General features: G+C 47.3%; 1 protein-coding gene across 2 annotated transcripts in view; it reads right to left on the minus strand.

Moving 5' to 3' along the window:
• The window catches only part of FNIP1 (folliculin interacting protein 1), an 85549-nt gene that overhangs the window by 31794 nt on the left and 40008 nt on the right, over positions 1-13747 (minus strand). For both annotated transcript variants that reach the window (XM_054389176.1, XM_054389177.1), the window contains exon 3: positions 3234-3377. In XM_054389176.1, the coding sequence (XP_054245151.1) occupies positions 3234-3377 (144 nt within the window). The remainder of the gene's footprint in view (positions 1-3233; positions 3378-13747) is intronic.

A 13747-nucleotide genomic window follows, 5' to 3' on the forward strand; every position in this document is an offset into this window, starting at 1 on the left:
TGGAGAAGAGAGGGCTGAGGGGGGGAATCTCATCAGTGCTGCTCAGTACCTAGGGTGGGTGCCAGGAGGATGGGACCAGGCTTCTTTCAGTGGTACCCCATGACAGGACAAGGGCTAACAGGCACAAACTTGAACATAAGAAGTTCCATCTGAACAGGAGGAGGAACTTCTTAAATTTAAGGGTGCTAGAGCACTCTAATTTAAGGATACTAGAGCAATGTAACTTTAATTTAAGGGTGCTAGAGCACTCTAACTTTAATTTAAGGGTGCTAGAGCACTCTAACTTTAATTTAAGGGTGCTAGAGCACTGTAACAGACTGCCCAGAGAGGTGCTGGAGTCTCCATCTCTGGAGACATTCAAAACCCACCTGGATGTGTTCCTGTGTGACCTTCATTAAGTGAACCTGCCCTGGCAGAGGGGTTGGACTGGATGATCTCCAGAGGTCCCTTCCAACCCCTACCATTCTCTGAGCCTTTCTTTCTTCTCTTTGGGCAGGAAGGTGAGCTCAGCACTCCAGGGCTCATCTGACTCCCTCCTTAGTTGGTCAGTATCACTGAGCAACATGTGGCACCTGATTCCTCCAGGTTGACTTTCCCTAGGTGTCAGCAAACACCCTCAGTGTCATGTAAGGCACAGGATATCTCCCTGTGGGTGTGGGGCACAGGCAGGGAAGCCATTGTGTGATACTCTACTGCATTTACTAAGGAAATGCTACTACAGCTCAACTCTTTGGGTCCTTAATGCTGCAAAATAAAGCACACTCAAGACCAAAGTAGAGTGCAATCAACTGAGGAAATGGGTTACATATTAAAACCTCAAACAATTATGGAAAAAAAAAAAACAAAAAAACAAACAAGTTGCATCTGGCAAAAAGGGCAGAACTTGAGGCACTGACAGCTTGGACCCAATCCAATTCCTTAGGTGATATTTACAAGCTGACATAAAAACTGATCATAAACCACCCAGGAGTGTTTGTTAGTGCACATTAGCATATTGGAGGTGGTAACATTTGCATGAGCTGGAAACTGCATTTCTGGATCTATTTACAGCATTTAATATTCCACTTACTGTACCTGGTGTCCTCTCAATCGCTGAGTAGGGGTGGAAATTAAAAAGGCAGCACAGAAAGAAATGATCAATAAATCAGAGAGATTTCCAGTCCTGGCTGCACAGACAGGCAGGCAGAGAGGTAACACTGCTGTCCTAATGTACAAATCATGGTGGGCAAGCTTAGGACCATGTTTAGCTTTATCTTAATGGATCCTAATCACATTTGGGAGGGATCTGGATAGGACAGAATTAAAGATATGGATGCCTGGAACAAGACCCTGTATTTCACCTTGCAATTAAAACTGCTCATATATAGAATCATTAAGGTTGGAAAAGACTTCTAAGATCATCAAGTCAGTGGATTTAAACAAAGAAACATAATGAAGTGTTTTTAGGTTCCTGTAGTGCTGTATTATTTGGGCTTCCATTTTATAGCTTTAAAGAGCAATCAAACAAAAGACCTTGTAAATACTCAGGTACATTCAGTAACTTCTGAGGGCAAACTTACTCTGGGCTTTTCTGCACACATGCTACAAAATTTTATGGTGCAGTAAAGAACTTGTGTGTTTATGGCTCTCTGCTCACTTGCTGGGGAAGCCTGGAAGGAGCACAGGGGACAGAGCAGAGGGTTTACACCAAATACACTGTGGAAGATCAAGTTAAGCTGAAAGTTTCTTGCCTGCTTTCTGAGCTGGCCATGCAGCCACACATCATTTCACAGAATCACAGAGTGCCAGGTTGGAAAGGAATTCAAAGCTCATCTGGTCCAACCTTTCTAGGTAATAGTGTAATTGAAATGAGCTGGCCCACCACTCTGTCAAAGCTCAGTCTTACTGGGAGATGATTCCTCCTGGGGAAACATCTTCTTCTGCATTCTTCAGAATCTCCCCAGCAGTAACATGTCCCCATCACCCCATGTCTTTTCCATGGGACTCCTTGCAAAAAGGGAGCACCCTTTGTGTCTTGGCAGCCACCCTTTATGTATTGTTCCATGGTAATAAGATCTCCCCTAAGCCTTCTCTTCTCAAGGCTGAACAAACCCAGTTCTGTCAGCCTTTCTTCCTATGACAGCCCTTCCAAGTCTTTGATCATTCTCATGGCCCTTCTCTGGATGGCTGAGTGATACACGTGAGGAAACGGCGACATAAAAGGGAAAACTTTCCACAGCTTTAAAATTCACTGTCATGCCAACCATTAAAATTAATTTCCATGAATAATGTAGACCATTGTTTGCACAGAGCCTGCCCAGCAGGAGAGACAATTTCTGGATAGTAGGGGGCATCATCATTCTTCTTGGTCACACAATGCACGAAGGAGGTTATTTTGTGCTGGAAGGAAGCTGCTGACAGAAACGTCTCTTCCTTTCATAACCACAGCTAAATGCCCTTCCAGGAAGGGAGGAATGGAAAAACAGATCCTCAGCCACCTTACTAAAGCTGTGGAAAAGAGTGTGATGAGAAGGAGCAAACAAGAATACACAGCTTGCCAAATATAGCAAGAGCTAACGTGCCAGTGGGGAAGTCAGCTCCGAGAGGTTCTTCGTTCCTATCTACGGTAGATCAAGGCATCAGTAGTACTGTACTCCAGAGCAGGCTGTGGAGATAGCAGCTCCCTCAAACACACAATTACTTCATTACAAAGAGTGGAAGGGCTTAGTTCTATTTTAGGGTGGCTTAATATAAAACACTTGTGATCCATGGAAGGAGAGATGACAGAAATACATCCGTGTCAGATGACTCCGGCTACTCTCATGGCCAAACTCTCTTATGTAAAACCCAACTCAAGTGCACTGAATCCCTTGTTACAAAGCTCTTACACAGACTCACATTTCTCTGTTCTTTCCCTGGCATTTAGCAATAAAGCACAATAAAACACCTAATCTCTACCAAGATGAGATATTCGTGCTCAGTTTGATCGTTCCAAATGAGGGTTACCACCCAGGTCATAAGACAGAGCAAACACCCTGCAGACATCACTGCCATTCAAGACCCATCCTGAGAGAACCACCTGGTTAGTTTCCAACTTGTTCAGAGCCAAAGGTACAGAATTAAACATTTCTGAGTCAGAACCAAAGTCTGATTTTGATTGAAACCTGCCTCTAGTTTCAAGCATTTTAAAACATTCAGTACCTCACCTAGTATTTGGCATGGGTTATGCCAAAAAAAAAGGAAGAGTGACTCACCTGGTATTTTGGGCATTGCTCTTTTGGGTCAGAGAAGGAGGAGGAGGAATTGATTGAACTATCCAAGGAAGAAGAGCTGTCTCCTCCAGGCTTCAGTTGGCAGCATTTCCCAAACACTCTCACCTGTGCATCGCTGCAGAGTTTCTGAAACACAAACAACACAGGTGACACAGTAAGACGCATGACCTGCAATCACAGCTTAGCAGCACTGCACTTACCTGTCTGGGTGAGCTGTTCAATAGCTGCAGGGCTTGTGCCCCAGGAAAACAGGCCACACAATATTTATTACAGTCTCTCACAGCCTGGCTGTACCAAAGAAAGCTGAGCTGGCTTGATTCCAATTAGCCAGGAGCTAACAGATCACTCCAACCCCATTTTTCCTAAGTCCTCATCCCTCTCTGAAGCTGTAGAAATTACAACTTTAGAGCCAGGATTAGGAGAAAGGATGGCACTGAAGTGTTTCTTAAGGGAAGATGGCAAAATAGGTTCCAGCTGTCCTCATCTTGCACCCTCTGCCCAGTGGGGCAGAGGTGACTGAGCAGCATGATGGACACAGACATCCAGAGCAACCATGTCAGCCAGCTGATGACAAGGACAGGAAAACACACTGACTGGGAATAATGGAGCAAGAATTCAAGAGAGATTCATGCTACAAGGATAAGTGGAGAGAAAAAGATGCTATTTTTATCCCTTGGTCTTTCTAAAGAGTGGCACAGAGGTGACATGTTCCTCTTGTTCTCAGTACAAGGGAATTGTGAGCCTGAAAATGCACAAAGCTGAAAAACGGAGTTAGTGTAACAGAGAAGCCAGGGAAGTTTCACAAAGGGAAGGAGAAATGGTCCAAGGGGTGATTTCTGATAGAGATTTGGACAGAAAACATGGGGAAAAAAGGGAGTTAGGAGGGCTCAAGGTGGAGCTGGAGCTGACCTACAGTACGGGTAGAACCTGTGTGGCTGTCAACCACTGCCACAGGAGATGCTCACCATGGTTCTGCTGACTGTTCCAAACCATTGGTGATTTCCCCTGTGAGTCCCAGCATCCACCTCACTTCATGCCATTCACCCCAGCATCAGGCAAACCCTCTTCACCTCCAGCTGCCGCCGTGTTTTTCACAGGCTCGTTACACTTCAGCACACCCACGCAAGGTTGGCTTTATTTACATCTGCTGGTGGGCAGCACCAGGAGACAGAAATAGTCTCACACTGCTCAAATTTACATACTAACACTGCCCTAGGACTTCCTTCACTACCATTTCCTATACAAGCACCAAACCAGTCAGAGCAAGCTGGAGGCAAACCCTGCTGGAAGCAAGGTTCAAGGGGCAGATGGAAATGCTGAAGCACTGTTGTGTGTCACAGCTTCATCTCTGGACTCACAGGTTCACACCACAAGCTCCCCTTACATTCACGCTTTAATAGCTATGACAAAAAAAGGAAAAGGCATAAAGAACAGGGGGGATAACTTCAGTCCCCTCAATAATCAGCAGCAACTGCCCATGCTGCTGTGGTGGGTTTTTGATGAGGGACAAGATGGGACCCAGAAGGGTCTAGAGAACAAGTCTTACATGGAATGGCTGAGGGAACTAGGATTGTTTATTCTGGAGAAGAGGAGGCTAAGGGGGGACCTTGTTGCTGTCTACAACTCACTCCCTGAAAAGAGGCTGGAGCCAGGTGGGGGTTTGGTCTCTTCTCACTCCTATCAGATAATAGAATGAGCGGAAATGGCCTCAAATTATGCCAGGTGAGATTTAGGTTGGAGATTAGGAACAATCTCTTTGCTGCAAGAGTGGTCAGGGATTGGGACAGGCTGCCCAGGGAGGTGGTAGAGTCATCATCCCTGGAGGTATTCAAGAAATGTGTGGCCATGGCAGTTTGGGACATGGTTTAATGGCCATGGTGGTGCTTAGGTTCAAGGTTGGACTCAATGATCTTGGAGGTCTTTTCCAACAAAAACAATTCCATGATTCCCATGCCTTTGTCCTAAGATGTGCAGCTTACTTTTCAGGTTTGGTTGTTTGGGTTTTTGGGGTTTTTTGGCTAAATCTTGCCCACAGTTGGGGCAAGTGAGGCCCTAACTTTGCACAAGGTTTAGCAAAGCAGCAGAAAACATCAGGGATCACTAAGCACCACGCAGCAGCCTGCGCCGCTGCTCCCATTAGAGAGCTGCTGCTGCAGAAAGCCTCAAGGAAAAATGTGCAGACAGATCAGGAATTCTGTGGCAAGAGGGGAAGGAAGCATCCAGCAGCTGCTGAGTCCTGGGCTTCAGTGCCACAGAGCCTCCTGTAGTAGGCTCCTCTGGTTGGGCCCTGGTGGCGAGGAGGCTGAATTCATGCAGTGTGTAGATTTGCTAATGGCTGGAGCACAGTACACAATGGCTGGAACATGTGAATGATCATCATATGACTGCAGCAGGAACTCGTGAACTAGAATTGCATTTTATCTCTGACACAAACAACAATGTCCTCAGCTAGGCAAGCATCATGTGATAAAACCACATAAAATCCACAGGGTTACGGAAGCTTTTGCAGGCAAACCGCATTTCAACTTGCCCTGTCCATCAGATGTTGAAAGTTCCTCCTAACTAAAGCTTCCTCCAGACTGTCAAGCCAGTAAATGCATTTCTGCAGGTGGAAAACAAACAAATAATAATAAAAAAAAGCCTGTGCATAAAAAAAAAAAAAAATAGGCTAAGGTTACAAATGACTTATTTTAAAATAATTTCTTCTCATGAGCACTGCTGGGTTTTTTTCCCTGCACAGCAGCTCTCCCCAGATCCACTGGGGAGTCTGGTATCTTGAAATAAGAGTTGCCTCACTTAAACAGCAAAGCAGGAAAAGGGCTGTTTGGTCTTTGCAGCAGAGTTTAATGAACCAAGACTCCTGCAAGGAGCCTACAAAGGAGGTCAGGATCTTTCAGATAACACGTTCCAGCACCCTGTGAGCAGTAAATGTCTCCTAAAAGGCAGATCACAGCTGAATTTTGGTGTTTGCTCTTTAGCATGTGCTTCAGAATAACCTGTTGGACAATGAGATCAAGCACCTGCGATGTCCCTCTCTCTCCTCTGTGGTTTCTGACTCCAAAAGTCAATGAAATTTTAGGTACTACACCTCTCAAGATATTCTGCATCAAAGCAGTGGGATTACCTGCATGCCTAATACTCCAAAAGACATTCAAGCCAGGTTTCCGAAAACAAAGAGCTAACCTAACTATTTAAGAACTGTACATGGGGAAAGCTTCAAAGTTGTGGATTTTCATTCCAAATAAGACAAAGAGCTGCAACAAAACAGATCCCTGGAGCAAGGCTTCTGCTGGAGTCCTGCACAACGCCCACTGTTGCTGGAGAGCAGAAGGCCTGCTGGAAGGATGCCGCTGCGGGCAGCTGCTGCTCCTGGCTGCCAGGCTGCTCTCCCCGCTGTGCTCACACTCTTTGTTCTTTCTCTGCCAGCTCGCTGCAGATACCACCCAGCTCCAAAGACTTCCTGGCAGTCACAGATCTTACATTAGAGGTCATCAGTTGCTAAAAGTCTTGGAGAGCTATCAGGTAGTGCTGAGGATAACTTAAGAGTACAATATCTTTGTAGTACACAACAGGGGATAAAGGAGTTTTCTTCTACAGTTCTGCTTCTGGAGTCTCTTTGCTCCATCTCTATCAGCAAAGACTTTTATCTCTTTCCCACAAGGTCTATAAATTCATCAGTAACTGGAAAGAACATGCCCAGTCCTGTACACAGGAGGAGAAATTTCTGCTGGACCAGTTCTTGTTTGGGGATAATTATGGAATCATAGAATGGGTTTAGTTAGAAAAGACCTTTCAGATCATCCAGTCCAACCATTCTCTAACTCTGCCAAGGCTGGTGCTAAACCACGTCCCTCAGCACCACATCTCTGCCTCTTTTAAACACCTCCAGGGATGGACATTCAACCACCTCCCTGGGAAGCCTGTTCCAGTGGTTGAAGAAGTTTCTTCAAATGTCCAACCTAAACCTCCCCTGGCACAACTTGAGGCCTCTCTCATCTCCTCTTGTCCTATCACTTGTTCCTTGGGAGAACAGACCAACCCCCACCTGCCTCCAACCTCCTTTCAGGGAATTGTAGAGAGCCCTGAGCCTCCTTTTCTCCAGGCTAAACAACCCAAGTTCCTTCAGCTGCTCCTCACTCAGGCCTGTTCTCCAGACCCTTCACCAGATCCATTGCCCTTTTCTGGAGCTGCTCCAGCACATCGATGTCCTTAACGGAGTGAGGGTCCCAAAACTGAACCCAGTAGTCAAGGTGTGGCCTCACCAGTGCTGAGTACAGGGGGAAAGTTGAGGACAGTAAGAAAGTTGAAAGCAGCCTGGTATGTTGGACTAAATGCAGCCTATGCACATGTGAGTGACAGAAGGAAAGAGAAATGTCATCATCTGCTTTGCTCTTTCCTACCTCTCCGCACCAGCAGGAGCTCAAATACCACCGCAGTGGCAGATGACAACAAAACCTATCTCCAAGCAAAGTTGCCACTCTTCAAGAGCTTTGTACCTCACTTCTAGAACAGGTTTTTCTGCCATGCTGAAAAACCACTCCAAAAATAGAGAAATCAACCCTTTTGCTTCATTTATTTGCATTGGTCTGCGTATGTCACTAAATGTGTACATTGCCCCTTTTACAGGACAGTCACCTCAAGAAGCATTCTCCCCTTCCCTGGGACCATCCAAGTATCTTTTTTAAAAGGCAGCTGCCAAGTGCTACATTCTGACTTCATCTCCAGAGCTCTCAACTTCCTCTATTACTCAGAGGTCAGGGAAAGAACTAAGAACTCAGCCCCCCGACTCCACTGTGCTCTTCCATCTCTGTTCAGAGAGAATAAACAGAGCTGAGAAGGTGGGACTTGGTCTCTGTGCTTACAGCTTTATCTACTCAGCCTGGCTCACTGCAAACCTGTCTACAGAGAGCCAGGGAGAGACCAGAGTCTCCATTTCACACAACTCACCTAAAAGCAAAAGGCTCACTATCCAATTACTAATCCCTCAAAGCAATTTGCTGTTCAACATTTATCCAGGGCTGAAGTGTATTAGAACACGTGGCTAATCCTGGCTTGTTGGGAGCAGCATGCCATTTTCCTGCTTTGGGCTAAACATGGCATTTGGAGGGAGAGAAATTGCCACAGGAGGGGATCAAATCTCCTACAAGCTTTCAGTGAAATGACCACAAAGAGAAAACACAACCAGGTTACACGGCAGAAGTGAACTTTGTGCTCCCGAAATCCAAGTCCGCTGCTGCACCTCTAGAGCTCAGTGCACCTTGGGTCACTCTTCAAAAAAAATACAACAAACTGCTTCTGAAAGCCCCCTCCTGCCTCCAGCTCCTGGGAACAAGCCACTGCCCTTCAATTCCTTGCCCTTGCCCCTTCCCAGCCAAACCACCCAAACTCAGCACAGTGCACAGCTTGGCTCTTGATTCTTTCCTCCTTCCTCTTCCTTGTTGTTCCCTGACACTCCTTCTTCCTCCCTGGACTTGTCCAGCAACAGGCCAAGAGGAAACAGGCACAGAATGGAACCTAGGAGGTTCCATCTGAACAGAAAGAGAAAACTCTTTGCTGTGAGGGTGCTGGAGCCCTGGAGCAGGCTGCCCAGAGAGGTTTTACAGTCTCCTTCCCTGGAGAAATTCCAAACCCACCTGGACATTGTGATCCTGGGCAAGCTGCTGTGGGTGACCCTGCTTCAGCAGGGGGGTTGGACTGGATGATCTCCAGAGGTCCCTTCCAACCCCCACCATGCTGGGATTCTGTGACTCCATGCCTTCCTCTAGGCTGATATTAAGACTTAGGAAATCTTTTGGCTTCTTCCATGCCCACCAGCATTCCACTTCAGTCAAATCCTGAATGGTAACTGCTTTGTCAAGTCACCAGTAGGCAACATCAAAAGGGAAATGAGCAGTTAAAGGAGGCAGCCAGCCCCCATCCCTGAGCTCAGTCAGCCTGCTTCAAGGAAAGCCCTGACACAAGGTTCCCCTTTCCAGCTTCTTTGGTTTACTCCTCACTTCTCACTCATGGTCCCATTTCTGTCGGAGTCTTTATCCCAGTGGATTGCCCCTTGTACTTCAGCTGGCCTCTGCACACTGCCATTTCTGGAGACACAACTTGTCTCTCACAAGAGCAGCAGCACAGCAAAACACAGCACAGCCTGCACCTCAGGTTAGCCTCAACGCAGTGCCAAGGTTGAGAAGCCAAGCACACCATGGGTAGGAGAGGCAGAGTCAAGGCTGAAAGGTCAGCACTGGCTGGGACATCTGCAGCTTGAAAAGGAGCTGCTGCTTGTGCTTGACTTGAAATTCAAACCAGGCCCAGTTATCACAGCTCTTGGACAAACAGATCTGTGTTTATACACAGCTCCTGGCTTGGGACACTCAGTACAACCCAACAAGGTGGAATTGTGGGACCTCACTGCCAGGAGGCACCACACAAAGAGGTGAGTGGGGCTGGTAGGACACCATGGGGAAAGCAGACAAGGAGGTGTCAGAGGTACAAGGAGCAGACAAGCACAGAAATGAGTCTGCTTAGCAGAAATCAGTCAGAGGACACAACACTCTCATCACACAATCACTCTCACTGTCACCTGCAGATCAAGTAACAGAGTCTCACTAGAAACTAGACTCTTGCTAATTCCAGAATACCCTGTTGGAAGGGACCTCAAGGATCATCTGGTCCAGCCCTTCTTGGGAAGAGCACCATCCAGACAAGATGACCCTGTTCAGCTCAGTCTTAGAACTGCCCAGTGTTGGGGACTTCACCACCTCTCTGAGGAGATGATTCCAGTGGCTGACTGTTCTTGATAAGAATTTTCCTCTTGGGTCTAATCAGAATCTCCTCAGAAGTAACTTGTATTAGTTACTCATCTTCTCCATGTGCCTCCTTGTAAAAAAAGGAGCCTCCAGCTTCTTTGTAGCCACCCTGGAACTACTGGAATATGGTGGTAAGGTCTCCCCTGAGCATTCTTTATGTGTGTGAGGAACAAACTCTGAAGTAACTCTCTAAAGGAGACAGTGGATCAAACCCACAAGCTTGCCCTTAGAAGCACTTTGATACCCAAGGGATGTGGATGTTTGGGTGTTGACCAAGGCAATAGTAATGTCTACTTCTCATATCACAAGCAGTCATGGTAGACTCAACACGCAGATGCCTCTTCTGAGACATTTGCTCATGACCTGTCACAGGGCTGGAAAGGGCAGCCACCCTCTGCTCTGCTGGGATCCCCTGGCAGAGCTCAGGCAGGGAAGCTCCCCGGTTTTCTGAGGCTCACGAGGCAGCAGCCTTCCAGCTCTGCCCACAGAGCCTGGCTGATCAATAGCCCATCCCCTGGAAAGCCAGGGAAGAACCTCTTGCTCAGCACCAAAAAAGGTATAGGACTCACAAAGGGGATCTCTCTGCCTCCCCCATGCCAAGTGCCCACAGCTGCCTGAGGCAGATCTGCTGCCCGCCTCGGTGGAAGCGCCTGGCACAGCCCTGGGCCAACATTCCCAGTGGAGCAGCTGCCAGCCCTCCCAGTCACCAGGCTGCTGCCTCTTGGCTCTGCTCCCCAACCTTAACTCTAGCAAAACCCAGGGAAAACATCACACCTCCTGCACAATTAAAATACCTTAGTAGCCACACTGCAAACTCTCAGCTGCCTTCTGTCTGTCTCTGGGCAATAGCCTCCCAAAGTTCTTGTTCAGCTGATACTGAGCTTTATTAAAAGCATGAAGAGACTGATTTAACATCCAATGGAAACACAGAATCCTTATTTGTGTTGCAGTCACATTGCCCTCATGGATAATATGAACCTAGTAATGCTTTAATAATTAGAACCCAGCTTGGTGTGAGCACTAACTCTGCAGTTTGCACTCATCAGAAAGTTGGAGCCTACTGTTTTATGTCTTGAAACATCTGTGTCTGGGAAAGTTTGCTTGGATGCTCCTTAATTTTTATAACCATATCTTCCCTTAGAGAATTCCATCCAAACATGAGAAGGAACTTCTTTAAGGGTGCTGGAGCCCTGGAACAAGCTACCCAGAGAGGTGGTGGAGTCTCCATTTCTGGAGACACTCAAAACCCACCTGGACATGTTCCTGTGTGACTTTCTTGAGGTGAACCTGCCTTGGCCAGGGGGAATAGACTGCATGATCTCCAGAGGTGCCTTCCAACCCCTGCCATTCTGTGCTTCTGTGTAATTCCAGTGACTGAGCCATGTTCAACCTTGGTCCACCACACATAACTCTTGCCATCTGTAGAGATGAGCTACATAAAGCAGAGCAATGCAGAGCTCACCTTGCTGCAGGCATCCAACTCTTAAATGATAATTGCTTGCATGTCTCACAAGCAACAGCAAATGGGAACTGAAGAGCCCAGCAACATAAAGCAAACTGAAACCCTCTGGGTTCTTTGCATTAGGCTGATTAGATTTCAACCAGAACAGTCTGGCCTCTGCTAGGCCCTCCTGCAAACCTCCCCTCTGTGTTACTTGTAAATCCAGAGGTATAAATCCTGTTAGGAAATGGGGTGGGGAGGGAAAGGGAGATGCAGAAACTGGAAGAAACAGCAATGCACCAGTTAATAAATGGTCAGGTTCTATGGTGTATTTGCCCAGAAAAGCTCAAGTAGCCAAACAGAGCAGAAGATTCTACAGCCTTCTCAGTGCTTAGTCATGGAGTCATGGAATGGTCTGAGCTGGAAGGGATGTTTCCAAGGTCATCTACTCCACCCACCCTGCAGTCAGCAGGGACATCTGCAACTAGAGCAGGTTGCTCAGAGCACCAAACAACCTGACCTGGAATTCTTCCAGGGATGGGGCATCCACTGCCTCTCTGGACAACAGTGTTTCACCATCACCATTGTGAAGAACTTCTCCCTCCTGTCTAACATAACTCTCCCTCTTTTAGTTTCAAGCCATCAGCCCTTCTGCTGGCACAACAGGCCCTGCTAAAAGATCGTCCCCATCATTTGCTCCACCTCCAGCCTCCTTGAGAGACACCACTCATGCTACTTCTCACTCTATCATGATGCCCAATCCATAATTCTTAAGAAAGAGTCTTTATCAGTCCATGCAGGCTAATTAACAGGAATGAACCATGACAACATTCTTTAGGAGCTTACATAAGCCACCCATATTGCAACATGGTGTCCTCTCATTAAGTACATGGGAAGTGGTTGTAATTTTTGTAAACTAACACCTCTTGCCATTTTTCTCCTGAGCAGTGCAGTCCTTTTCTCATAATCTCTTACAGTAATGTTTTACACTTCATTTATCTTGCCTAACAAATAGGCATGGCCAGCAGGTTGAGCGAGGTGACTCTGCCACTCTACGCTGCTGAGACCTCACCTGGTATACTTTGTCCAGCCATGGGACCCAACACAAGAGAGACATGGACCTGCTGGAGTGGGTCCAGAGGAAGCCATAAAGGTAATCAGAAAGCTGGAGCATCCCTGGGGACAGGCTGCAAGAGTTGGGGCTGTTCAGCCTGGAGAAGAAAAGGCTCTGGCAAGACCTTAGAGCAGCATTTCAGCTTCTGAAAGGGACCTACAGGAAGGCTGGGGAGGGACTGTTTAGGGCCTGTAGTGATAGGACAAGAGGCAATGGTTTGAAACTGGAGCAGGGGAGATTGAGGTTGGACATCAGGAGGAAGTTCTTAACAATGAACTTCCAGTTTTGGGCTCCCCAGTTCAAGAGAGACAGAGACCTGCTGGAGAGAAACCAACGGAGAGCCATGAGGAAGGTTAGGGGACTTGAGCATCTCCCCTGTGAAGAGAGACTGAGAGCCCTGGGGCTGTTTAGTCTGGAGAAGGCTGAGAGGGATCTGATCAATGTCTATCAATATCTGAGGGGTGGGTGTCAGGAGGAGGGGGCCAGGCTCTTTTGGGTGGTACACAGTGATAAGACAAGGAACAATGGGTTCAGACTGGAACATAGAAGATTTCACCTCAACATGAGAAGAAACTTCTGTACAGTGAGGGTGACAGAGCCCTGGAACAGGCTGCCCAGGAGGGTTGTGGAGTCTCCTTCTCTGGAGACTTTCCAAACCCATCTGGATGCATTCCTGTGCAGACTACCCTGAGTGATCCTGCTCTGGCATGGGGGGCTGGACCTGATGATCTTTTGAGGTCCCTTCCAACCTCTGATATACTGTGATGAGGATGGTGAAATACTGGAACAGGTTGCCCAGGGATGGGGTTGAGGCCCTGTCCCTGGAGACATTCAAAATCAGACCTTATGTGTCCACGGGCAGCCTGCTCTCGTTGGAGGTGTCCCTGCTGAGTGCAGAGGGGTTGGACAAGATGACCTGTGAGGGTTCCTTCCAACCCAATGCAATCTGTGAATAAAACAACCTTGGACAATCTCACAGACTTGTTACTTTTGTTTGTAAAAAGCTCATTCTTCCTCCTAAGACATCAACAGACACTACACTGGGCAAACTGTGTTCCAGATGTGTTCAGAGTGCTGTGTGTATAACTTGTGTGTGTATCTAGTGGGAAGGAGGCTCACATCTCAGAGCTCCTCGTTGCTGTTG

This window comes from Indicator indicator, chromosome 18 (genome assembly GCF_027791375.1).
Source record: "Indicator indicator isolate 239-I01 chromosome 18, UM_Iind_1.1, whole genome shotgun sequence".
Taxonomy (NCBI): domain Eukaryota; kingdom Metazoa; phylum Chordata; class Aves; order Piciformes; family Indicatoridae; genus Indicator; species Indicator indicator.